This window comes from Frieseomelitta varia, unplaced genomic scaffold (assembly GCF_011392965.1).
Source record: "Frieseomelitta varia isolate USP_RPSP 00005682 unplaced genomic scaffold, Fvar_1.2 scaffold_447, whole genome shotgun sequence".
Classification (NCBI taxonomy): Eukaryota; Metazoa; Arthropoda; class Insecta; order Hymenoptera; family Apidae; genus Frieseomelitta; species Frieseomelitta varia.
Genome location: NW_025110198.1, coordinates 362,747 through 388,495, shown reverse-complemented (window position 1 = coordinate 388,495; position 25,749 = coordinate 362,747). Strand labels below are relative to the sequence as shown.

Below are 25,749 nucleotides of genomic sequence, written 5' to 3'. Positions count from 1 at the left end.
TAAATCAATTGTCACATTTTTCACTGTACACATCAGGCAATTTTTTAAGCTTGGGTTGTTTTCCTTTTCGAAAGTAAGGAAAAAAAAAATGTTCCTCTCGATTTGTCATTTTGAAATCGACGCCAAACAATTGTTAACGAAATCGTGCATTTTCGAATAGTCACAAAGTTAATTACATTTCGAGGCATGTACGTTCATCTATTAAAAGAAAAGGCAGTCACTTTTTGGCCAATTCAACGATAATAATAATATTGTGAATTTACATGATAAATTTACGTGTGTGTCCCCCTTCGCCCCCCTCCCAGTTCGCGTAACTTCATTCACGCAAGGTTAAGCCTCGCTTGCGTTTCTCGCGAAGGAAGACGAGCACAAGTCTGACCGTGTAACACGAAGAAGAAGAAGAAAAGACTCTAGAAGAGGGGACACGAAGAAACAGGAGGGGGATCTCGCGCGTTTATCGATCGGACCGCGAGATTTCGTTTTGTTCGACGATGCCTCGATGAGAAATCTGTAATCGATACTTTTCGTTCGACGCGGTCGCGTACACGTACGCGTATAACCGCTCACCCCGGCGCAGCCACGGTGACACTTTACGAGCCGAAAACACATGTACATTGCCGCAATTCGAGAACTCGACGGCGCGCGAGTTTTACAATTTCCTGGACACCAGCCTCGCGATCCTCGCGCCGGGAATTAATTCCGCCGGCGGCCGATAACTCGCTCGCTTAATTCCACCCGTTTCGTTTTCCTTCTTCTTTCGAACCACACGAGGCCCATTCTCCCCGCTACAGTCCGATTACATTCCATTTTGCTCGAATGTCATCACGATAAAGAAGAACGGAGAGAGAATAGCTGAGAGATGGCATGAAAGCATGGCAAAACACGCGGACAAATATTGCCTGTTGTCCCTGCGAGTTTCGAGTGATACTCGAGAGGTATCAAGTTTTAAAAGAAATATGGAAATTCACATCGAAACAAAAATTTGAATTTTATTGTTATTATTATTATTGTTGTTGTTGCTCCGTAACTAAAATTGGAGCAGGGTTTGAAGAAGGGTTGAGAAAGGAATGAGGCTGACTCATACGGGGGTATTATACTTGGAAGAAACGGGAACTCGATTACGATACCGAGAACCCGGATCGGTTACCATTGGCAAAATCGGACCGCACGTACGTACAATGAACGGCTGGTGTATCCCTTTCCATAGATAAAGGGGGTAACGATAAACGGGGTTAGCTGTGCGCGCGAAGCGCCCCATATCGGAGACAAGTGGTTCTCGAATTTCAGTCTCCGGCGAGTCGATAAATCGTGTTGAGAAGAAAAAAAGNAAAAGAAAAAAAAAAAAAGAAAAGAAAACCGAGGTTCGTTTGGCCATCGTTTGTAATCGTCGCGGATGGTAATAATTTAAAGCATGCCGCGGATGGTCCTCTCATCTCAAGATGAGTTATCAATAACGAGAAACTTGCATCGAGAGGATCGATCGATCTCGAAGAGACTTGGAACTCTTCTGTTTCTTTTTTTTTTTTTTTTTTAAATTGGATCAAATTGGATGAAATTCTATAGAAACATTCGGTACTGGATTTATTTATTTATTTATTTATTCCAGGAATATAAGAGTAGTTGCTCCTCTGCATATCGATGGGGATCCGGTGATATTGTTTATACTGTTTGCATATTCTAACGACAGATAAAGATCCGATAAATCCAAGATAGTTATGAAAGGAGTCCAGAGTGTTGCGTGAAAGACGCGTAGATGCAGTGAAATTAATTAGCCAAAGTAGCGGAGGACAAGCTATCAAGATTTAGCTGCTTCGCGTAGAATGTTGAAAGAAACAAGTGAGACTTCTGACACGTCAGCAACGATTGGCTTTTTTTCCATGGTTCAAGAGGACTCACGCACTGGGTCGCTTTTTTTTACTAGGTCGCAAGCAGAAAAAGGAGATAAAGCGAGGAGGGAAAAATATAAATCATCCACTTATCTGACTAATAAATATTTAGCTAATAGCCAGCCAGTTATTCTAGACACACCCCCGAGAAGGTAACCCGATATTTATTATTCCCCGTTCGGCGCCCCGAAATGTTCACAGCTGTACGATCATTGTGCTCCACCCGGTACACGTCCGGGTTCGAAAGACACACGCGCCTGTCTCCACCCTCCTATTTATGTAGTCTTTTTATGAGCTACGGGTAATTACTTAGGCGCCCGGGTTATCTCCATAAAAATCCATCTATCAGTTATTCCAACGTTGGCGACATATTCTATGAAGAAAATTCTTTTCCCTCCCTTCCTCAAAAGAGAAAATCCATGGGAAAGTATCCGTGGTCTACTATCACTTTACAATTGATGGAATATATATTCGAGTTGGGGTTGCTTGACATCTTCAACTAGAAAACACAAAGTCCGATTAAATGAGAATAAATTGCAATTCTACTTGAATTTGAAAATATCACCAAACGCGACTCTTGAGTTTCCACGTGTCTCGCTCGGATGAAACTATGACAGACAACTTCACTTCTAGCCAGAGTTATTAAAAATCTAATGGAAAAGAATGACCAACGACGACGATCAGAAATCAGAGATTCTGGTCTGTAGAAGATTCCCTGGTAGAAGAAACGAACCAACGAGCGTTTTATTTCCATGGTATAAAAACGGGCGGGTAAAAATGAACGACGAAGATTTCTCGAAGCTCGAAAGAGAGAGAGAGAGAGAGAGAGAATATGAAGAGTCGCGGCGATGACTCATTCGTTTGAAAATTTTCGAGAAACTCTGGCGAAACCAACGAGCGTCGCTACTGGTATGCAAAACGCGAATACACGCGGACAGGCGAAAGTGGACGAGAAGGGCGCGCGAGTTGGCTTCGCCGAGTGTTTTCTCGCGCGTCGCATCGCCTCGCATTCCGGGAAGGCGATCCTTGACGAGCCGGAGCCCCCGAAGACGCGGTTACCCGAGTCACATATCACCACGTGACGTCCTCAGAATTTCGCATCCGAGAAGCGCATTTAGATGCAGATACGCCTGCGGTTAAAACGACCAACCCGCCGCAGAGACGAGAGAGAGAAGCGACGACGATGAACCACGTGAATGACGAGAAGCGAAAAGAGGGTGGCGAGGGCGAAGGACCCAAAGAGCAGAAGCAAAAGGGGGAGGGGGGAGGGGGGAAGAGCGAAAGAGGAAAGAGAGGAAAACGGTGTAGGACTGAAGAACGAAAAGAGAAAGAAAGAAAGAAAGAAAGAAAGAAGAGGATGACAGAGGAGGATGAGAATGAAGAGGAAGAGTGGTACCAACGTGAAGCTGAACAGAGGTGAACGAGGAGGATGAAGATGAAGGAAACGCGAGATGAAACGGTCAGATAGAAGCTCGAGTGCCACGTGCGACTGGAGTAGACCTTTTCGCCAGAACTGCAGACACGATCGCCACGTTTCATCGGCTCGAGGATGAACTTGGCTGCCGGCACGCTACACCCAGTGATATATACACGCTGGATCCTCTTTCAGGAGCCAAATTTCTCTCTTTATATATTTCTTTCTTTTTCTCTTTCTCTCTCTCTCTCTCTCTTCTCTTCTTTTTTTTTTTTTTTTTTTACTTTTTTTCTCGACACTCTAACCAAACGAGCGAGTCATCGCAACGACAGAGAGAGTACCGTTAGTTGGTCGCCAGTTCTCGCTCGTTTCGGCTCGTAACCCTTTTCGAAAGTCAAACGAAACTGAAAACTCGAACGAAAATGTAGCCCCGGACTGGTTTGGCCGCCGCATTTGAATATCCTTGCTCGTTGTTCCCCGGGCGAGGAAATGATTTAAATATTCGAACGGAGACCTCGATCGCGTTTCCCTCCGCCTCGTTCTCGTCCTCCCAAGCCTCTATCCCCCGTATGTCCCGCAGCCGAGCTCTATCGAAACTTTATCTCCGTGAAAATAAATCGCGTCGCGTCGCGTCGCGTCGCGCGCGCCTCTTTGTCGACTGCCATCCACGACTTTTCTCGATGTTCTCCAACCGTAGATTGGATGCCTTCGATCGGTACACAACCGAGCCGCGCACGTGTGTGAATGTGTATACACGCGCGGTACGTATATATACCTGGTGATAATTTACATTAACAAGGCATCGGGCATAAAGTAAACGGACGCACAAAACGTGGAGCGACAGTGTGACGACTCTGTGTTTCCCAAAATTGTCCCATCATTGTTTATGTGGACTTTCTAAACGTTCACTGGGCTATCGTCTCCTACGCGCGACGATTACACGACACGAGCCGGGAAACGAGCGAGGAACGCAGGTCACCAAACGGACGATAAATTTTTCCCCAGATCGAGAGGAAGATCGGAGATCTAGTCAAGATTTGGAGGGGGGGGGGGGGCTTCGTGTTACCGATTGACGACCGAGAGAAAAAGGGGACATCTCCCGATCGGTTCGAGACCGAAAAGATTCCAAAGATTTTAAAGCCGGAGGCCCTTTCGACACCGGTCGGAACAGGGCACGTTTGTTTTATTTCAGAAATTCACGATCGCTCGTTTAGATCTTAACAACGACGGATTTTCAAAGAGATTTGGACAAACATTTCCCGCCGAGCGTTTAAGTTTTCGTTTAAAAAGAAACTTTCCTCCATCCCCGTGTGATTTAATCTCTCTGATACGAGTTTTAATAATGGGGTGACGCGTTTCTCCCTTCTCCCGCGCCGAAGATGGAAATGAGGTAAACTCGAAGGGGTCGTCGAGAGAACGCGATAGTCCATCTGTCTGTTGATCGAGTGACTGGAAACTCGAGCATTCTCAATTAATTCAAGCCGTCGAGCCTTCCTCTCGTTTTCTTTTCTCTCTTCTTTTTTTTTTTTCTCTTTCTGTTTTGTTTAAAGTCTCGGGTTGTCGATCCTCGAGAACTGGAGGGTAGCACGCGGCCTCTTTGCGAGGTCCTGTACCAGGCGAGATTAGTGTAGTACACGAAGAGAGACAGAGAGAAGGAGAGAGTATCTTCGAGATCCCTTTATACGAGTTTCGAGGCTCACCAGCAACGCCATCAAAGCGACGACTCGCTTCGCCACGCACGCCAACCCTTCTCTCCCCATCAGGTTGTTCAAATACTCCGAGCTAATTCTGTTTGGCTTGTTTGTTCTGACGCTGTTCGCTCTTCTCCCTCTTCCTCTCCCTCCCACCCTTTCTCTCTCTCTTTCTCTTTCTATGGTCCTGTATATTAATAACCCCGGCACTAGTCGCACTTATTACACGGGCCACTGTGGACTTCGATTTCGGAGAGCAAAGTGATTAGAACTGGCGTAAGGAAACCGGTAAACAGGCCGTTCCCTGTTTGAGTCCACTACCCCGACCTCGATTTCCTCGGTTAATTAACCCTTTCTTGTGTATTACTCAACCCACATAAAAGTTTTTCGCGGGGAGAGTTGCACGTTCCCTCTCGTTTCGTTCTCTTTGCCCATATTTGCCATTTACAATAGTTATATCGATCAACTACGTCAATTAAAAATGAAGATACGACGACGACGTTGCTGCGCGTCGACATTTTTTTGAATATTCATCTCGGAGTTTAAGATTATTCGTATGATCGTGGCAAGTAGAATATTGAAATATTTTTAAAAAATTGCCAACAAAAATTAAAGAATTTATGGTTCGTTGTAAAATAATTATTGTTGTTTGTTCAAGAAATTAAATAATTTTTTACCTCCCAATATCACGTTGGAATTTCAAAAGCGTTCAAACGTATTTCAAACTCTGTCCCCGATTCGTATCTACCGGCAAGGTTCTTTTGTTTGAATTCTGACAACGTAGATTTTTATATTTTAGGTCAAGAGACTCAAATATCCCCCCCCACCCCCGACCTCCTAAAAAAATTAAAATTCTACATCGTCGTTCCATCGTTTCTCTTTTTTTTTTTTCCTTTACTTGAAATGTAATATCTGTCTCTGTTTTACGAATTTACATGAAAACGACTAGAAATAATCATTTCTCAGCAAACTTACAAGCAACACGTCACTTTAAAGTAACACAAATTACGTTGGAATATTTCTACCAGTATATAAAAATCTCCCGATTTTTAAACGACGACCGAAGCTTCCCGATGCCGAGAGGTTAAATCTAAAATGACGTAGAACTACTTGGGTGGCTACCAATGGGTTAATTGCAGGCTCTTTACCACCACTTGAGTCTAAACGGCATCAATGCGCGATACAATGCAATTGACCACTGTTGATTTGATACTCGTCAACTAAACAGGAGAAAGTGCATCATTGACGAATCTCAACGCAAACTCGAGGAAAAACACAGTGGTGGTCGGAACACGTTAATCCCCGTTCTCGGAGTGCTCGTTAGACGGGTTTAGAGCTCGCTGTTAGGGGAAGAACGCGATGTGTCTCGCATTCTATTCACGCAATTCCTTCGCGAAGCTGTCAGTTAGAAGCGGATCAAGAAACTGGACCACTCTCTAAGAGGATTTTCTCAGGACTACTTCTGCCCGATCCAAGGAAACGTTTGAGATTGAAGTGCCGCAAGAGAAATTCCGCAGGTTGAATTACGAAAATGTCGTGAACATCGAGAATTTTCGGAGTCGGTGGTTTAAAATTTAAACCTGGTAACAATTTGCTCGGTCGACCCCCCGCGAACAACGCTGAAGGAAATTTTTCTTCTTCCCGAGGAAGATTTTGTTCTTTTCAAAGATTTGTGCAACGTAGCAAAGCCTTCATTGAGCAGTTGAAAACGATTGAAAGCTTGGTATTATGAACGCTGGACATTTATTTACGAATTTAGAGAAAATCGGCGAGCTTGCTGGCGATGATTATATTAACACGAGTACGTAGCGCGATATACGTAATACACGGGCATAACGTGTAGTGTAGTGTGAACGCAGGTGGAGAGAGCGATTTATCCGGTTCGACCGCAGTATCGGTGATAAAGAAACTGGGGGACTGGCCACCCCTGAAATTCCTTGAGGTCTTAGCTCATCGCGATCGGATCGGATCGGATGACTCGGAGCACGAACGTCATCGGAGCGGATCGTTTCCTGGCCGATTCGTTTTAATATTTACAAAGTCGCCTATGATCGTGCTTAATCGCGAACGTGTTATTATTCGTGATTATCGGGCCCGTTCTCTTGTTTGCGATTACACGTGAAACGAGAACACGCGGCGATTCTGAGAACGGCTCGCCCATCGAATTCCATGGGTCCTTAGCTCATCTCGGTATCGATCATGCAACACCGCGAGAGCTCCAGCAGGTTATCTCCCTCCTTGGGCAGGTTATCTCCCTCGGAATTAGGCGAGAAAGACTAGTGTCTCGTAACTTGAAATTAATCTTTCGCGGTCGGTATTATCGAACACTAAATAGACTGTGAACTAAATATTTATGTAAATCAATATTTTCGAAACATCTTGAAATTTGACGCTTGGATTGAAATCTAACACTAAAATACTAATGTATCGATAATAAATTTAATCCTTTGCCCTCGACAAACGACTTAAGCAATTTATTTATGAAGCATCGTCACTTTAAATAAAATGATGTAACGTTGGAAATAATCACTCAAGTGGTATTTAACGCGAAATATTTGTCGATTGTATCTTTCTAACGTGTGATGTCGTTCAAATTTTATCGTCGACGTGCAAGATTTATTAGAAGTGTAATATGGAAAAATAATATCCTCCACCATTTCTTAAACATTCGTGAGAAATCCAGTTTATACGAATTACTCCGAATTATGTGAATCATCAAGTGTCAATTGATTCAGGACTTCAGAAATTTCTTCTTTCTCAAAATTCTTTTGTTCTTCTTACGTTTTCTTATTAATAGTTTTCATTCTAGGCGATTGTTCTAGATGTTATATTGTTACACGCGTAGCATCGTACGACACCAAATGTACACGTTATAATTATCAGCAAGTTATAAAAAGAAGAAGTTCGAGCTGGACTTGTTGTGCAAAGTGTTGAAAAAAATGAAATTTCTGCACGTGTCCGACGGTAACCGAGGCGGATGTAAAACGGTGGAAAACTGGTCGAGCGATTTTCCAGACACGGGGTGTCAAACCAGGATCCTTGAGATCGTAGGAAACCCGTGAACACATATTTGGACGCTCGACTCCGGTTTCTCGCGCGGTGGTCGTGGGCACATGTAGACAGAAGAGGTGTGAAGTGAACTCGAGTACTTGACGATGAGCACAAGGCTTGTTTTTTCTTCTCTCTCTCTCTCTCTCTTTTTTTTTGTTTTCTTTTCCGTGGCGTTTCAAGGAAAAAAAGAAGTCGAGCTTCCGTGCAGAGGCGAGCTGGTGGTGCGCGTTCCTGTGATCCCGTTCCCGAAAGGAAGCGCGGTCGACGTTTAGCAGCTAGTAAAATCAACAGTAAACTCAAAGAACCTTTTCAAATGGAACCGTTTCGCTGTTCGATTAGCGACGCCGCACTAACGATCGACGCTTGAAAGCCACGCCGTGACGAGAGAAACGTCGACGACGAAGCGCACACGACCGACATCTTTCCACTCGACCTCCGCTTCCCGATTTTAAACGGTTTGTTAAATAACAAGAAATAAGACTGACCCGCCGATAATTTTTGTTCGTGGCTCCGCCAATACGAAACCATCGATTAATTATCGCTGAGAGAGAGTCGGAGAAAGAATACAACTAGGAAAATGTATGCTTTCCAGAATTCTTAAATATCGAAACGGTCGACGACTCTTACTTCTTGGAGTATCGTTTTTGCAATATGTGATTCGAATCTTTCCAATTTCTACGGAAAATTACGAATTAACGGCGCAATTGAAAATAAGTTGTCACGCGCATCAGGAAGAGCGACGTGATTGCTGTCTGTTGCAGGCTACGAAGATGGATGAATCGGATTTCCATCGGACATTCTCGACACTGACAAAATCTCGTTCCGTGCCACTTTCGCCGTAGGCGCGCGCGAATTACGAAAAGAAAGCGTGGAAACTCACGGTCGATGTAAAAGCGGCCCCGACCGGACGGTTATCGGCGATAAAGTTGGCATGGCTGGCGTGGCGGAGAGATATTTAGCGGGTGACACCCACGTAGGATCGCGCGCGAGAAGGAGCGCGCGCTGGGTCGCAGCGAAATTTTCAACTCGTACGCGAGTACGGTATTTATATATACGCGCGTATAGGAAACTGTACGTCCTGCGACGTTAAATAAACGCATCCTCTGCACGCTCTCTCTCCCTCTCTCTCTTTTTCTCGCTCTCGCGTGCACCGCTCCGCTCCGTTCCCCTTTCCACCCTCTATCTGGCGGCCGTCTCTCTAATTTGTCCGTTCAAACAAAAAGCAATTTGTTACCCAGCGGACTGACTCTCTCTTGGTCCGGCGGTGCACGTCCCGCGCGAGACGAGCACGCAGAAACAGAGAGAGGGATCCGCCGTCCGAGGAGCGAAGCAAGATGGGTTTGCGAGGAACGAAAAGAGAGGAACGGCGTGGACACGCGTAGAGAAACGAAGAGAGAAACAGAGAGAACGAAAGAGAGAGAGAGAGAGAGAGAGAGAGAGAGAGAGTGCAGGAGGTGCTGGCTGGATAGTCGGGTGGTGAAGGAGGTGGAGGAGGAGGTAGTGGCTGATTTAAACCTGTCTGGCGGCCCGCTGCGCGCTTAACAACTGAAAAACAAACATGGCGCCGAGAGAGCGCACCGGCCAGCGGGAGCCCACGTATGCCGCGCGCACCGAGACTATAAAGCGCTTCTGATACCCCCGGAACCCGCTGTTCTTCCACCATGGTGCGTGTCCATGGTGTGTGTCCCCGCGGACACGCATATATACGCGGACGCGGTCACTTTTTCCATTCAGAACGAGAAAGTGTCAGCTGCGTTCCGAATTTTTTTCGTCCGTTTTATCACCGAGCGAGACCAGGCGCTCCTAGAGTCGCACGCTGGCAAACGGAGAGAGAGAGAGAGAGAGAGAGAGAGAGTTCTACGTGTAAGACCGAGACGAGTCACACGCGTCGTCGTGTAGAACGTCTACTTTCGCAAAGGCGATCGATGATCTCGCGCAAAACCGTAGACCGTTCAGACTCTGGTAGAATCCTCTTACGGAGGTCCCACAACGACACACACCGGCCAAACGGGATTGGCCTCGCGTTAATAGCAAAACTTACCCCTGGGGTGTTAGCTTCCGCGCCGAACGGATACTTTGTCCACTCGAGCTTCTCCTCCTGTGTCGTGTCCAAGAGAACAACTGCAATCAAAGAGGAAGAACGTTGGTTAAAAAAATTGAAGAATGCTACGTTCGCTGTAAGGGACGAATAAAAACTTGTATTAATGATGAAAAAGAAAAAAAGAGAAAATACGCATTGCGATCTCTCTGAGTAAACCCCACTTGGGGTTCACACGTAATTCTCACGTTAAATGCGCGAACAAGTACAGAGAGTGATGACATCCTGATGCTTGGTCAAGGTAATTCCTTTGGCTCGGCGAAATATACTCGTCGGTATATCGAAACGCGGGCGAGAGCTCTAGCGAAGATTTTACCGTGAAAAGTCAACGTTTCAAGGGGGAACGAGGGGAAACGACTCCCTCTCAAAATGGCGGATCCTCGAGACCGTGCTAAAACACCTTGCTTCTCGGCAGCTCTCGTTCCCGTCCTATACGAGAAGGGTGAGAAAGCCGCGGCCCGAAGGGAGAAGAGAGGATATCACGGCGAAAGAGAAAAAGGGGGAGGAGAAAGAGAAAGAGAGAGAGAGAGAGAGAGAGAGAGAGAGAGAGAGAGAAGAAGGGTGGCCGCGTGGAGCGGTATCGTTGCACACGCAGAACAGCCAGCAGGTTGTGTTGCGTGTCCTGCGACACGTTTGTAGTGGTGGTCGTGTATCGACCGGCTCTCTCGGCTGCTGCTCGCTGCTACAATCACCACCCACCACCCTCTCGCGCCTTCCTCCTCACTCTCTCTCTCCCTTTTCGCTTTTCCTCTTTCACTCTGCGCGCGCCCCCCATTTCTCACTCTCTCTCTCTCTCTTTCCCTCCCTCTCCGTTCTCTGTGTCTTTCACCCCCGTTTTCGAATCTCTCTCCATCTTTTTGTCTCACTTCCGTGCGCGCCGGTCCCCTCTTCCTCCTCCTCACCCACCGCACTCGAGCCTTCCTCTCTATCGCTTTACCTCCGTCCTTCTTCCACGGTGTTCACCATCGCCGCGACGCTATCGGACCAACCCTCTTCGTTCCCTTCCTAGCGCTCGTTCATTCTCCCTCTCTTCTTTCTCTTCGCTTCCCCCTGCAACCCTCTTCTCTTCCTACCAACCCTTTCCCTCCCTCCCTCTCCCTCCCTCCCTCTCTCTCTCTCTCTCTCTCTCTCTCTCTCTCTCTCTCTCTCTCTCTCGTTTTTTCTTTCGCGACTTCAATGCCTCTCTCCAGCTTTTCTACGTCGGTCTTGCTCCGTTTCGCGCGACGCGCTCGTTCACCCTCTCGCGTCTCAGCCGCGCCTCCTCCTCTATCTTTCTGTTTTTCTCGATTACCGGCGTGCCCGGTGTCCTCGTCGCACGGTGTTCAGAGCAGCGCCACGCAGCAGCAGCCATCAGCCGCACCGCCCCCGACGCGCGAGAGCCGCGTCGTCGTATCCCACCCCTCCCAGACTCCGTGGGTCCTTGAATTCCTAGACCAAAGTACCCGAGCCGACGCGGCGCGGGTGCAGCACGGCCCACCCACCCCTTCGCCGCCGGATGGAATCTCAAAGGTGAAAACTGCGCGCTGTAAAATCCATCCCAGCCCTCGCACCCTCCGTCCTCCGTCCTCCGCCCTCCGCCAGTTGTCCCCCCTGTTCCTCCCCCTACCCCACCCCTGCCGTCGTCGACTCTTTGCCATCGACACTACCCCCCTATCTTTCTACTACCAGCGGCGGTTGCTGCTGCTGCTACTGCTGTTGCTGCTGCTACTGCTACTACTACTGCTGCTCCGACGAGCCACGCAGAATCCCAGGGGCTCTCACGCGTACCGCGATTATCCGACCTCATCGAGACACCGTCGAAACACCGGGGAGCCGGTGAAAATAATTGTCCCGCCGTCACCTGCCTCCGTGGTAGAATTCCATCCCTCCCTCTGCCTTCCACCCCTTCTCAGCCGCCAGATTTTCGTCGCAGCTTCACTTTCGTCCCGTTTCAAAAGGGGATTCTCGCGCCCCCTCTCTCTGGTGAATAGGCAATGGAGATCGCAGTTTTAAACGGTGTATTGAGAAATTACGGATCACCGCGGTGGAGACGTTCGTTAGTTCGAAGTGGAAAACTGCACGCGATGCGCGTTTAATTCGTAATAATAAAATACGTCCAAAGTATAAACGCTCGGTGAAACGTTTTCGCGACACGTAGAATAATTTTCACTTTCTACCAAGGTCCCAACTGCTTTTTTTAATTACACTCTGAAAAATGTGACCTGGCGTAAAAATCCGCGGTCCAGTTGTCAGGCCTGAGCGCGCGGGGAGCAGTTCTCTCACATCCCATAGGGGTTTCAGGATTAATTCTCTTCGCTTAATCCTCGTACCTATCTAATCTATTACCGCCTACGCGTTAATGTTCTAAGCTTCCTCGATCTTCTCGTGTTTCGTCGGGCTATGGCACACGGGATCGAATGAACCACGGAATTCGTGCAGCGGGGAAGCTAGGTGTTTCGTAATGGACACGCAGTTAGGTATCCATGGATTCTCGCGAGTAGACGCTCGAGTCGAATCCACTCGAGTCGATCCTCCTCCTCTCTTTATCTCTCTCTGTCTCTCTAAGTCGTCTCATTGTGTGTAATAGGCTTTGAAGCGCGCTCGGCCTAATTCAAGCACTCTCCAGAAGTACTTCAGATACATCCAAGAACGCGGCTACACCGAATTCGCAAAGTAAGGTCCAAGTTTCTCTCGCGCACCACCGATAAACTTGCCGGGTTGGTAAAGCTTCCAAGATTGACCCGCTGTTTCGTAGTGCCTCCAGGATTTACTCCGAGTTTCCTCCGTTTGGCGTCTCAAACGTGGAAACGACGAGATTCTAAATATATATATATGTGTAGTCGCTAAATGTATATAGTAACACGTTGCTTCTTCCAAACGAGGGAATGTGTGGTATAATCTTATTTCCTGCTATCTCGAGAATAATTGATTATTAAATTCTAAAATAAAACTTGACATTTCTAACATTGGAGCGCTATACTCTCCAAACGAGCACTGTAGGTATATATTTCCGAATATAGGGTACAGGATATTTCCGAAATTTTGAGATAAAATTGTAAATATTTCACATTGGCGTTCGACGCTCAAATTTTTAAATGAAATCTCAAGTTTGCAATAGTACGGCTGTGTAGCCTCAAATATCGACGATTGCAAAGTGTTACTTGTTCATTTTTGAACGAGATTATCGAGATGAGAGGAAGGTGCCGTGTGTCGGTGGCGAAGCAGTCACGGTAGTTTGCGCGTGCGACACGTAAATTATGCCACCTGGTACGACACGTGTCACGTTACGCAAGTTGCTCGTATGGCCGGGCAACGTGGAGGAATTCTTCGAGTGCGACTGGCGGTGGCCGGACTTGCACGAAGAAACCGAGGTAGGTCGTGCACGCTACCACCACCCAGGGAAAGATACGTCTGGGAGGATCTCACTCGTCGCTAACGAAATCGAAAGTGATCGTTCAACCTTCATGAATTGGAGCTTTCAGATTTGTAATAATCGTAAATTTGACCGAAATATTACATCGTTGAAAACAATCGCGTCTCAACGAAGTGTCAAAGTGTTTCACCACAATTCCTGCAAGTGTTGAAATACTCCCCGAGTCTCAAGATTTCATACATATGATGTTTAATTTAATTCCGTATCGATTCCTGAAGATAAACAATCGTTGACCAACCAATAATCTCTGCAATCACTTTCTTCGCGGGAATGGAGTTGCACGTCAAGTTCATCGGCTGACACTAGCCCAGCCGAGAGGAGATCACCGGTCTCGAGACTCGACGCGAAGAGGACAGGTCGCAGGGTCAGCGTCGAATTACCACTCCCGAGGGTGTTTACGGAGAAGAGGAAACGAGCTGGAATGGGTCGGCCAATGATCGTCGTGGAAACAGCGATGTATTCGTCGTCGTTGTCGTCGGACGACTCCTTCTCTCCTCGCTTCGTGTTGTGTTTACCCTCGTTTCTTGCCTTCGATTCCCTTTCCACCCCGAACACGCACTCTCGCGAGTACGCCGCTTGACGCACACGCGCGAATGTATGTGTGTATATGTGTGTGTGTGTGTGTCAGTAACCGGTGTACAACGGCGCGGTCCCGTGAGACGTACCGAATTTAAATTTCAAATTTGGAGCGTGTCGCTGGGTGTGACGGTATGCATAGCGTTGCCTGCCGGCCCTAACTCACTCCACAGCGATCGCGCGTCTTTCTTCTCTTCGTCTCTCTCTTTCTTTCTCTACCATATATCCGTTCATCTCCAGCGTTCTCCCCATTTATCTATCTATCTTCCTTCCTGCCTTCTATCCTTCTCTCCTTCTCCAGTCTGTCGAAAGAAGGAACGAGCGAGCCTCGATTTTTCATATTATTCAAATCGGAGATCGCAGAGTCGGGCATCGATATGCGACAGAGGGGGAGGAAAAAATTGGAGAGTCTTGGATGGCTCGCTTTTCTCCCCCTGCTCCAAGTGGGAAAGTCACGGAGCGATGTTTCAAGATCTTCTGCCTGAGGGTTTTGGAAGTGGGGCGCTGTGGTCGATTTCGTAGATAAGGAACCGATGCAAATGGCCACGGGATTCCAATGCGTAGGAAGATCGACGAAATTCAACGTGGAACGATCGATTCATATTGGTTCGCGGTTGATTCCAAAGATAGGGAATCGACGAAAATTACCATGAAATCCGGCCGCGAAAGAGGATTGGCCGACATTCGCACGGGATACATTCGGGTCAAACGGATAATGTTCGCGATGTAAAGTATAAAAAGAAATTTCTTCGGAGAGGTATTTTCATCCTCAGGGTCACTTTCCACAAGGAAAAAGAAATTGCTCGATAAATCGTCATGCGATTATCTTTTCCTTTTAAATCTTCGGTCATTCTCTATTATCCCACGTATCTTACAAGTTCACGCAACTTCGTCGTGTAAAGATCGTCGTCTCCCGTGAGATTCTTGGCGTGACATTATCACGATAGAAAGAAAGAAAAAAAAAGAAGAACAATCTGAATTTCCAATTGCTGTTACGCAAGAAAAAGCTGCTTTCACCTTTCGAGGTACGTGGACACAGTCTCGTCTCGATTCCCGTCGGAGCACAATGCGTTCCTCTAATCGGAGACGATCGCTCACGCGCACGCAACCGCGTCGTCGTTCCACGCGGGGTGAAAGAAATGAAAATGCCCAGTTCGACGATAAATCAATAGCCGGGGTCGACGAAGGAGATGGATGAGTGACGTAACGAGCCTGTTCTTGCCATATGCTTGCGAGAGGTCGGCTCCTCTCGGCTCCGCGTACACAACCGGGCCGAGAGGGTACGATTGAATCACGCGGGAGGAACCTGTTGCCCGATCGGCCAAGAGACGAGCGGCTACTCCAAGGCGGTTAAGATTACGATTTCGCCTCCTGCGCGCACGCACACCTGCGCGCCTTTCCCCAGAGGGAGACGACTCCGAGAGATCAGCAGGACTCGATCTTTCACGATATATATATATATATATATATATATATATATATATATAAGATGATCACAAGTCTTTTCTGTTTCTCTGGTGCGCTGGCCAGTTCACTGGGGCGAGCACATCGGACGTGTGAGATTTTCAACTACTCAATAGTTGAACCTGTCTAGAAGAAGTAAAATTGCAAGGAGTTAGGCTCACGAGAAAGAAGTTGCTGACTTTGACTGCTTTCTAGGTGGTTCCAGGACGAATTACGAGCAGCAAGTGTCCTTGAAGGGATCGAGCGGATGTTCGTTCTGTCTGTCAAGAGTCGGCGACAGTTGGCGATCGAATCGAGCGACAATCGTTTGGCGAGTAGACACGCACGGTTGGAGAGAGGGAGTATCCGCGCTCGCGAGAGGGAGAGTTCGATCGGCCTGCTCTCGCCGGAAATAGGTTATGGCCGATGTTATCGCGCCGGTGAAATTTACGTTTCGCGTATAAGTCGAGCACAGGCCCGTCCCCGTTTTCGGATCTTATCTCACCGCCCCGTAAACGACGAACCCGTCGTCGAAATACTCGGCGCTCGCGTTGCGTGTTTCCCCGCCGTTCGAACTATCGGTGCTCGCGCTGTCTCTCCGCGATCGCCGCCGCGGCACAGTCCGCGTAAATCTCTGACGATTCAATCTCTCAAATTTCCCGGCAGCGATCGTTACGTGCCAGAGGCACGAGATATTACGGTCCCAGTGACTAGATCGATCATACCAGAAACGCGAGTGGAGTTTCGCGTCCGAAAGGTCAAAGGGAATCGCGATAGAGAGAGAAGGAGAAGGAGGAGGAAGAAGAGGAGGAGAGTGTATTCACATTGTAGGCCTGGCGGAGGGAGAGAACGCGTGTGCGTTCGATTATCGGTGTTTGTACAAGTTCGCCAGAGGCGGAACGTCGTTTGGTTCAAGATGCACGAGTTTCGGTGGATCTCGGCAAAGGGAGAGAAGGCTACAGAGAGTGTGTGTGAGAGAGAGAGAGAGATGCAAGACCACAAGACTGGTGAGAGGAGACCACCTACGATCGTGAGCGGAGTACGCGCGCGCGGCCAGCGAATATACAACGATATACGTTCTTCGACTTTATTTCGGCTCTAAAAATGCTCGGGACCCCGAGGATCCCCCGTCCACTGACAACCAATGTCGCGCGCGACTCGTCTTTTTCCCGGCTCTCCTCGCCAAACATCGAAGCTCTTTTCTCTTTGCAACGAACGACACCTCTGCTGCCTTTGGCTTAACGGCCTTCCAATTTGTCAGGATCTCTCTTCCTCCTGCCCTGTCGTCCTCCTCCCTTCGCCCTTACACCGCCGTTTCGCCATTCTTTCTCTCTCCGTCTTTTCCCTCCTCTCTCGTTTGCTTTCTTCTCCTCTTTTGCCACCCTCTTGTCCCTTACTTCTCATTTCTCACTCTTTCTCTCTCTCACCCTCGCGTGCTTTTTCTCCCTCCGTCCTCGTCTCTTCCCCTCTCGCTCGCTCCTCTCTACCCCGACATATCCTATTGCGCCTCGAACCGTTCACCAAGGATGTCGTTGACCCATCGAACACGGGCGTGCTCGGGGAGAGAGCGCGCGCGGCCGATCGGTTGTGGCTCGGTGCCGCTGCCAAATTCGTGCATCGACGTAGCAGAGAAGAGCGCGCAGGATGATAGAGAATCCGGTCTTAATTGTCGGCTCGTATACGGTGCCACGCGGGGCACCGCTCTTCTGTTGCTCTCTCTCTCTCTCTCTCTCGGTAGTAATGACGGGGTCCTTCGAGATTCTTTTAATTACGCTCGCCATCGAGGACTACTCCCCCGGTATCGCTCGCATCTCGGATGCCAGTTGTCTTCGAGAAGTTCCTCTCGGGCCAATCGATCCCCGAGATAAATCAACCGACACGGACTTCATCGTCTCGATCGCGTCAACCTCGAGTTTCCTCCGAACGTACCGGATACACGCAGCATCTACGAGCGTACGTTTGTCGTTTGCTTTCGTTCCTTTCAAACGTGTACCGCTGTTTAATACGACAGTCGACAAGGAAGGCAACACATAAAATAGTAAATCGGTTGATACAGAGTTTCAAAATCTGTTGCTGTTCCGCCAATTTTCCAGACGCGACAGTGAAACCAATCGTCAGCTCGGTGCTAAACGCGCTAAAGGTTCCAAAATTCCAGAAATTCCAAAAAGGAAAAAGTAAGACAAAAAGAAGACGGAGGGGGAATATAATCGCGATGTTGGGGCGGCCGTAAAAAGAAGGATAATGAGCGACCCGCTAATAAAATAATTATAATATTGGAAGACCAGTAATAGATTCTTGGAACGCATTAACCGGTCGAGATAAATCGCGGTCGCGCACCGCGTGTGTACAGCGAAGAGAGAGAGAGAGAGAGAGAGAGAGAAAGCTTGGATAACGAAGCAGTGCGCGCGTCTTGGCCAGGCGCACACCGTGTGCAAGATCGTGTATAGTGTATATAAAGCAAGCTGAATGCGCTGTGCCGCGCTACACGCAGGCGAGGCAGGCTCTGCAGCGGCGTGTTACGAAGCGGAGTGGCTTGGCCGCTTACTCGCTTGGCCGGTCGGGGCCCGCGTGGCCGCGCGCGTCGCGCACGTTAGTAGCCGGTGCGGAACGTGTCGATGTCTAATATTCTCGGTATGTGAAATTACCGAGCGACATAAATTGCCGATCGGACAGGTGGCCGACAAATGGAAGTCGAGGAAACCGGCACACGGACGCGACACACGCTCGTTGCTAAAACCGCGTGCAACGTCTATCCGCGCGAATCGGAATAGTTTCTCTCTCTCTCTCTCTTTCTCTCTCTTTTCTCGCCGTACGCCTGCTCTCGGCCTGCTCATTTTATTAATTAACTGGCGCGTTCGTGTCCGTATAATCCCGTGGAAACGATCGAGAGCCGAAGCGGTAACGATCCTCTCGGAAATACCTAACAGTATATCGCAGCCGCGTAGAATTACTGATCCGCATAAATTTCCAATAAAGGTCCGATGTGCCGAGCGACCGCCGGTCTATCAATTTTCCAGCGATTTCCGTTGCCGATCGCTTCGACGAATCGATGGGGAAAAATATATATGTATATATACATATATGTGTGTGTGCACGTGTACCCAAGCCACCGACAGCCACCGATCGAGTATAACGAGGAATTTCTAGTTGATCGACGAGAGTTTGGAAGACAGAATAAAAAAAAAAAAATAAAATGGAAGGAGAGCAGAGGATGATCGGACGCCGCGTTTGTTTCGTGGTGTATCCAGTTGTTTAGGACGATTAATTTGATTATTGTGGTCAGAGGTTAATTTGCATGCTGATGCGTAAGAACAGGGATCTGGCCGAATCGGGTGGAAACGAAAAAAGAGAGGAAAAAGGAGGGAAAGCGCGAGCTTATTTTCGTTCGGTCAGGTAGACACGCCGTGGCAAATTGCTTGGAAAGAGGATCGAGGAAGCAAGCGTCTTTTTGCTCGGTCGAACGAGTCCTTTCCCCGGCTCCTCTTAAACGGTTCTTTAAGATAATAAATTTGATTACCGTTGTTTCGTCGCGGCCGATTCTTTCGCGAGAGTCTCGCTCGGATCGGGGGTGATTTAGATGCTAATGCGGCGACGCGAACCAAGACGAGACGTTTCCAGGTATAGGGTGGCGGGATAAATTAAAAGCGGGGACGTTCGTAGCGTATTCGGATGGCCGCGCTAAACGCCGCGTTGGCCAGAGGAAATTTACGAGCCACAGAGAAAGAGAGAAAGAGAAACGTCACGAAAGAATTTTATTTATTCATCCAGGGGCGAGGAAGAACGTACATCACACGTAGAGCGCCACGGAAACAAATAAGTATCTGGATGACTTGGCTTCGAGCCAATGAATGATCGATGGCGCGTCACTGGTGGCCGATCTTTTTCGCCTTCGTCGTACACAGTGGCCGACGAGAGTATTTGGACTATGGAAAACATTTTGAAACTTTATTAGAGAGAAAGGATCGTGGTTGTGAATAGGTAAACTTTGAAACTTTCTGTAGAAGATACAAGAAGATACGTATCTTGCGAGCATATGTTGAATACTAAGGAACAAATGTTGGTCAACATTTTGAAAATGTCCAAACGGATATTGTGTACAGCACGCGTGACGAGAACGTGACGAGAACGTTTCTATAACTGTTGAAATACTTCCGTCAGCAACCGGCCCTATAGGTATCGACCCTCCGGCTGCTGACTGGTTGCCGCTGGCTGCTTTTTATTCGGCTGCAGGTTTTCGTACACGCGTTTCTCGCTCGCGGTTCGCTCATCGCGTTGTCTGTAGCTCGTGTGTCTCTCTGTCGCGGAACGAGCGAAGGAAGAACGGGAAGATTGAAAGGGAAAGAAGCGAGAGGGCGGAGGCGCGGAATAAAAGCGAGGGTGAAGGCAGCGGCGGGGACGGACAGGCGGGAGGAACAAAAGGGTGGGGAGGGGGTTGCTGCACTTGAAAAGCACAATTGAAATTCAAGATCCATATGCAAAGAGCCTCGCGAGAACCTGCGAGAGAACGAGAGGGAAGGAGAGAAGAGAGAAAGGGTGAATGAGTGTGAGAGTGACAGAGAAAGACGCAGGTTCGAAAAAAAAGAGAAAACTACCGAGCGGCGGGAGAGAGAAGAGAGAGAAGAAAAAGAGAGACGAACCGGGTAATCTAACATCTCGCGGACACGCCAGTATCCAGAGACTTTTAACCCCTCCCTCTTGGTTCGCTCGCGCCTGCATCCCTCCCCGACCTTCGGTCACCATTGGGACCCATATTGTTTAAATAATTGATTTAACATGTGTACATACATTATGCACAAACATAATAACGCTATGTAAATGGTAATTCCAGCGATGGGCTGCGGTGCTGGCCCACGTTGTGGCGTGGGCCGAGCCACGTTCGGAGAGCTTCTTTCACCCTTCTTCTACCTCTCCTCTGACTGTTCCCTTAGGCTCCCCATGCCGCCCAGTTGGATCCAAAGAACGTGCGCACACATCCCGTGCCCGCGGGATCCCGCAGAGAACCGAGACTGGGGTTAAGTTTCCGGGCACCTCATATTTTTTCCTCTTCTCTCCGGACGACTCCTTTCACCCTCTCTCGCTGTCTGTGATTTTTTTTACTCTTTTCTGGGGGAGGGGGTGATTACTCCCACGGTTAGATTCCCTCCCCCCTTTTTTTCTTTCTCAAGAAATCATCGGGAAATTCGTTGCTTTCGTGCCAAAACAGCGGTCGTGTGCCAAACGCGAACGTGGGGAACGATATCGACGTTTCTCTCAAGAAATTCGAATCAGTTCGAGACGATCCGTGAAGTCTTGAAAGTAATGATAATGTTTGAAATCCTCGGAGCAGCAGCAGCAGCAGCAGCAGCAGCATCAAAAGCGTTCTTTCTTTTCCGCTCGGCTGCCATTCGAGTTTCGCTCGGTGAACAACGGCGACTTTTGTACGGCGGTGAAAGAGTATTATATCGCTTGGCGAAAACAGCTCATCGGTTTCGGGCGTTTATTTTATCGTCCCTGGGGTATTAACGAGTCCTCGATACGACGAAAGACGCGCGCGTCTGACTCACGCGGATATAATTTTCTGAAGCGTGGAAGCGTAATCGGTCAGAAACACTTGGAGCGGCCGTTCCTTGAGCGGGAAGGACGTTTCCGAGAAGTCTCGATTCTTTCCAAAGACTCGTTAATCACGGCGTGCACGCGGTCATGGGAGGCGATGAGAGGGGTTCCCGAGCGTTCATTAGCGGTCGAAGAAAATATTCGCCCGGTTCTCGCCCGGTTCTCGCTCGATTCGCTCGATTCGCCACTGGCTTTTTCATTCGTCTTCCCTCCGCTCGTTCCCTGTCAGGAATCTTTTAATTCCGAACCACCGGGGTGTATTCCCGCGCGTGTTGTTACGCCGGAGATTTTACGACGCGACCCGAAATATAACGAGAGAAACCTGAGTCATCAGCGCGCATAACTTATCACGTTCCCCTTTACGCTGTTCGAGTTATCATTTAACCTCTGGAGGATTGGCAAAGTCGTCGTTTTCTGGCTTGGGGCAAATTTATCAGGCGGATAAGTTTCGGGCGGATTTTTAAAACAAAATTAAACGATCCGTCTGTCAAATATTTCGCAGAAACGGAATGAGCCTCGCGACAAAATTTCGCGTATGAATTTTGTATCAACCGTGTTAAAGTTGAAAGTCACATGACGTTACAAACGCTCATAGCCGCTTCCATCTCTCTGAATATTTTTCGATTAAATATCGAAACAATAATTTTAATAAAATACGCTTTCGTTGCGCTCTCGATTGTAATGCTTCATAAAAACTCGGTACATATTTGGTCTCACAAGCGAATCTCGCTTTCGGCAGTGAACGCGCGCGTCCGAAGAAACGGTAATCCCACAAAGGGAGAGAGGAGATCCATCTCGCCCTAGATATATCTCGTCTCCCTATCGCGCCTTAATTCAATAACCTTCTCTCTGTCGATCCTCTTCCCACTTAGCTGGCTCGCCTAGACGACCGAATTAAAAATAATTACCGCGGACAGAGCGTACCGACAAGATGAATCGAGTCAGCACAAGCTGCTGCCGCTGCTACGTTCTCACGGAGATTACGAAGATTTGCAGTTTACCATTCGTGAATGACGAACATAACTACGGGAAGAGAATCAGAGAGAGAGAGAGAGAGAGAGAGAGAAACCACGGCGGTCCTGTTCACTCGGGTATTATCATAATTGAAAAATATAATCCGCGAGATGCTATCGTTCTCAACTCTTGCATGCACAGAGTGTCTCTATAACAGAGGCTAATTCCACGTAAATAAAAATAAAAATAAAAAAGAGGGAGCAACATTTTTTCATTCAGAATTTCTGTCTTGCTCTCAGCATTTGCCACGAGTCAAACTATCAAACCTTTGGATCGAATTACATTTATCAAATCTATTTGCCGCGATTGACATTTTTATTAGATTCCTTGCCACGTGACAGTTTCTGTTCTGTAGATTCCTCTTACCTATCAGAACACACATTCTCGTTCTTTCGTCGAGTAGCTAAACACGACTAGTTGAAAGAGTGTTTCCAATCGCTCTCGTGGGTGGTTGTTAATTTTTCACCAGACGATCTGTGTGATCGATTCCGCGCGTACCCTCCTCTTCTCTCCTCTCCTGCGGAGAGTATGTTTCCGCGATCGGAAAGCGGCGAAAGGTTAAAGGTCTCGCAGGAGTACGACACGTCGAAGCCGCGAGCTTGTCGCGGAAATTCGCCTCGGTGCTTCGCGTCGAACGCTTCTGCCGCGCTCGACGTTGTAACCCTTAAACGCGGCCGTTTGCTCTTAAACGCGGGTCCATTATGCCGCCTTAGAAACACATCGGAACGCACCTGCGCCTCTGCATCACCAACACCGATATTAAACTCGTTTGAAGAGAGACCTTCGGTGCACGCCACATCTGGCCAGATTCCATTTATTCCGCGAGCCCGCGGACCTTGTACAGCCTTGTTACGTTCTCGCCGATCTATCCGATGTCTTATTTCCTGGGAAACTTGTTAATTTTTCTGTGACTGAGAGAGCACGGGTTGTTCTCTCCCTCCCCTTCGTCCCTCGTTGTTTCCACCGTCGGCCATTATCGGAGTTACAAGAATCGTCGGATCTTGAGAAATGGTTACTCATCGGGGAATTTAACTCCGCCGTGCGTTCTTTGTGCACGGTATTATCTCTGTCCAATTGCATTTTCATTTTTCCCTTCTTTTTCCTACACTTCATTCGAAGTGTACGTTATCTCGGAGTCTTTTCGTATCGCGACGTAAGAATTCAAGGGGGACTGCAAATTTTACGTCTCCTTGCAGTTTCTTGGTTTTTCAATCTACATTCGAAAGTGATACTTGCTCTGATTTGTATTTATACATTTCGGCGAGATAACGTTCCGAAAATGTCACGAGAATTGTTTGGTAGAGTTTCAGAGAGAAACAAAATGAAACAACGTATCGCAATGATACGTCGTTTCAAATCTAAAGTTCGAGTCTAACTCGCCAACAGGTGCGAAAAAAATGAATGCATCGAAACGTCCAAAGAAGAATGCACGAGACAAACTTACATTTAGATTCCATCTTTCCAGTTAAGTCGCGCAGGCAGTGGTAATTAGCATCGAATAAATCATCAGCCGGATGACTGTAGCCAACTATAGTCATCCTGTCGTGGATGCCGGCTGTAGTCGCCGCCGGGAATGAAAGGGCTAATCAGACCGAGAGCGTTCCTTTGGCCTCGCAGGCGCAGCGGAAAATAAGGAAGTCGCGAGGAATTCCGTTTCCTCGCAACCGCGTGATGCAAACTCCGGCAGCAAGAGAGAAGCAAAAGCAACGGTAGTTGACGGTAGTCGTAAAAGCCAGTGGCAGAGCTAATATACCCATCCTGACCGCGAGAAACGGGAAGACAGAGACAGGATGGCAAGAAGGGAAAGAATGGAACGCTTTATCTCGGAAAAGGGAAAATTTAGAGGCCCTCCTTTTACCACTTTTCCATCCCTCTCTTCTCTCTCTCTCTCTCTCTCTGTCTCTTTCTTCCGGCTATATTCCTTCGGTACGCCAGCCTGCTATATTATCACCGACCTCGAACTACCTGTATTATTAATGGTGGCCGCCGGGTACAATGGGACGAAAAACAGCCTCAGGTTATCTTGCCTCGTAAAATTCTATTGGCTCTGACGTATAACGCGGGAAAACGCAGCTTTGCCTCCTGCTCTCCTTCTCAGTGTTTTCTTATCTACTTGCCTTTTCCTCCTCCAACTTCCCGCGGCCTTTGACCCAGCGCGGTATCCTCGCGAGAGCTACTCGTATCCAAGGACACGTGTCACACGTCCGCAATCGACGAGCACTTTACGGCTCGATAACGCCTTCTGAATCGAAATCGATCGACCACCCGAGATAGGACACATTGTCGGAACTAGACTAAGCTCCGCTCGCGCAAATCGACTAACGTTATCGGTGATGCTCGTGCGAATCATCGAGGCGCGAGTTTATCCGCTAAAACAAATCCTCTCGCGACGGAATAACAAGCACGACGACGAGACAAATGACACTTTTGCAAACAAAGCGGCAAAATTGGTGAAATTGGCGAAATGTTCGAGACCGGAAAAAATTGACATTGGAAAAAAATTTCATTCGGGAGTTCACCGTGCGAGAGAACAACCCGATGCTAGTTCTGTCGCACGAGCGTTGCTTGCAGCTCGCTGCTGGATTATATTCTAAGCCTGCCTCGAATTAGTCCCGTTAGCAAAATCCAAGCAATTGAAATTCCACTAACCCGTCCGCCGCCGTGAAATTACCATTTACTCGCCTCGAGATTCCCTTTAGCTTACGTTACTCCCACCCTTTCACAACTTAGTCGTCGAATCGCCGAAAAATGATAATTCCACGACAATTTTACCGTCAACGAAGAACCGGGATCGATACGATCGCGGCAGATCAGTGCGGTATCGGTGCATTCGGTAGAGCGAAGATAAACGCGTCTGTCTCGTTGAAATTTATTTTGGAGTACGCGTGCACGCGAGAGACGGCCAGACGCCGACGACGACGACGACGACGATGGTGTGTTCATTTATTGCGAACGGAAGAGTCGTGGAAGAAGGAGAGATGGATAGGCGCAGCCCTGTGTACCACAAGTAGAAAAAGAAGCCTCCTCCCCCCCTCTCCCGCCCTTCGTCTTCTTTTCGCGGATGTGGCTGCTGGATGACGGAGGGAAGTCACAAATTTTTTCATTAATATGCAGCGAGACACCCTCCTAACTCCCTGCTCCGAGAAAAGGTAATGTAGTAGCAGGGGTAAAAAGGGAGAAAATGCAGTCTACCTGCGCGCGTGTGTGGCTGTGCATGGGCGACTGGGTGAGTCGTGTGAGTGGCGGGCGTTCGTGAGGCCGCGTGGGTGTAGCGGAGAAATAATGGTCTGCTAGGAAATGTAACCAGCCGACGCTCACGCCCTCGTCGCGACGCCTCGAGAGACTTCACTTCAGGGGAAGGGAGTGTGTGTGTGTGTGTGTGTGTGAGAGAGAGAGAGAGAGAGAGAGAAATCGAAGAAAAGCGGCCGAGAGACAAAACTCTCTCTCTCTCTCTCTCTCTCTCTCTCTCTTTCTTTCTCTGTATAAAGGGGAGCAACGGAGACGAAAAACAGGGTGCGAACCAACAAAGAATACCGGTATAAAATGTTGCACCGATATCTACTCGGATATAC

At 48.2% G+C, this 25,749-nt stretch overlaps 1 protein-coding gene across 16 annotated transcripts in view; it reads right to left on the bottom strand.

Moving 5' to 3' along the window:
• LOC122532277 (ephrin type-B receptor 1-B) overlaps window positions 1-25,749 on the bottom strand; it is a 124,949-nt gene that overhangs the window by 44,972 nt on the left and 54,228 nt on the right. For all 16 annotated transcript variants that reach the window (XM_043660895.1, XM_043660900.1, XM_043660898.1 and 13 more), the window contains exon 3: window positions 10,084-10,163. In XM_043660895.1, the coding sequence (XP_043516830.1) occupies window positions 10,084-10,163 (80 nt within the window). The remainder of the gene's footprint in view (window positions 1-10,083; window positions 10,164-25,749) is intronic.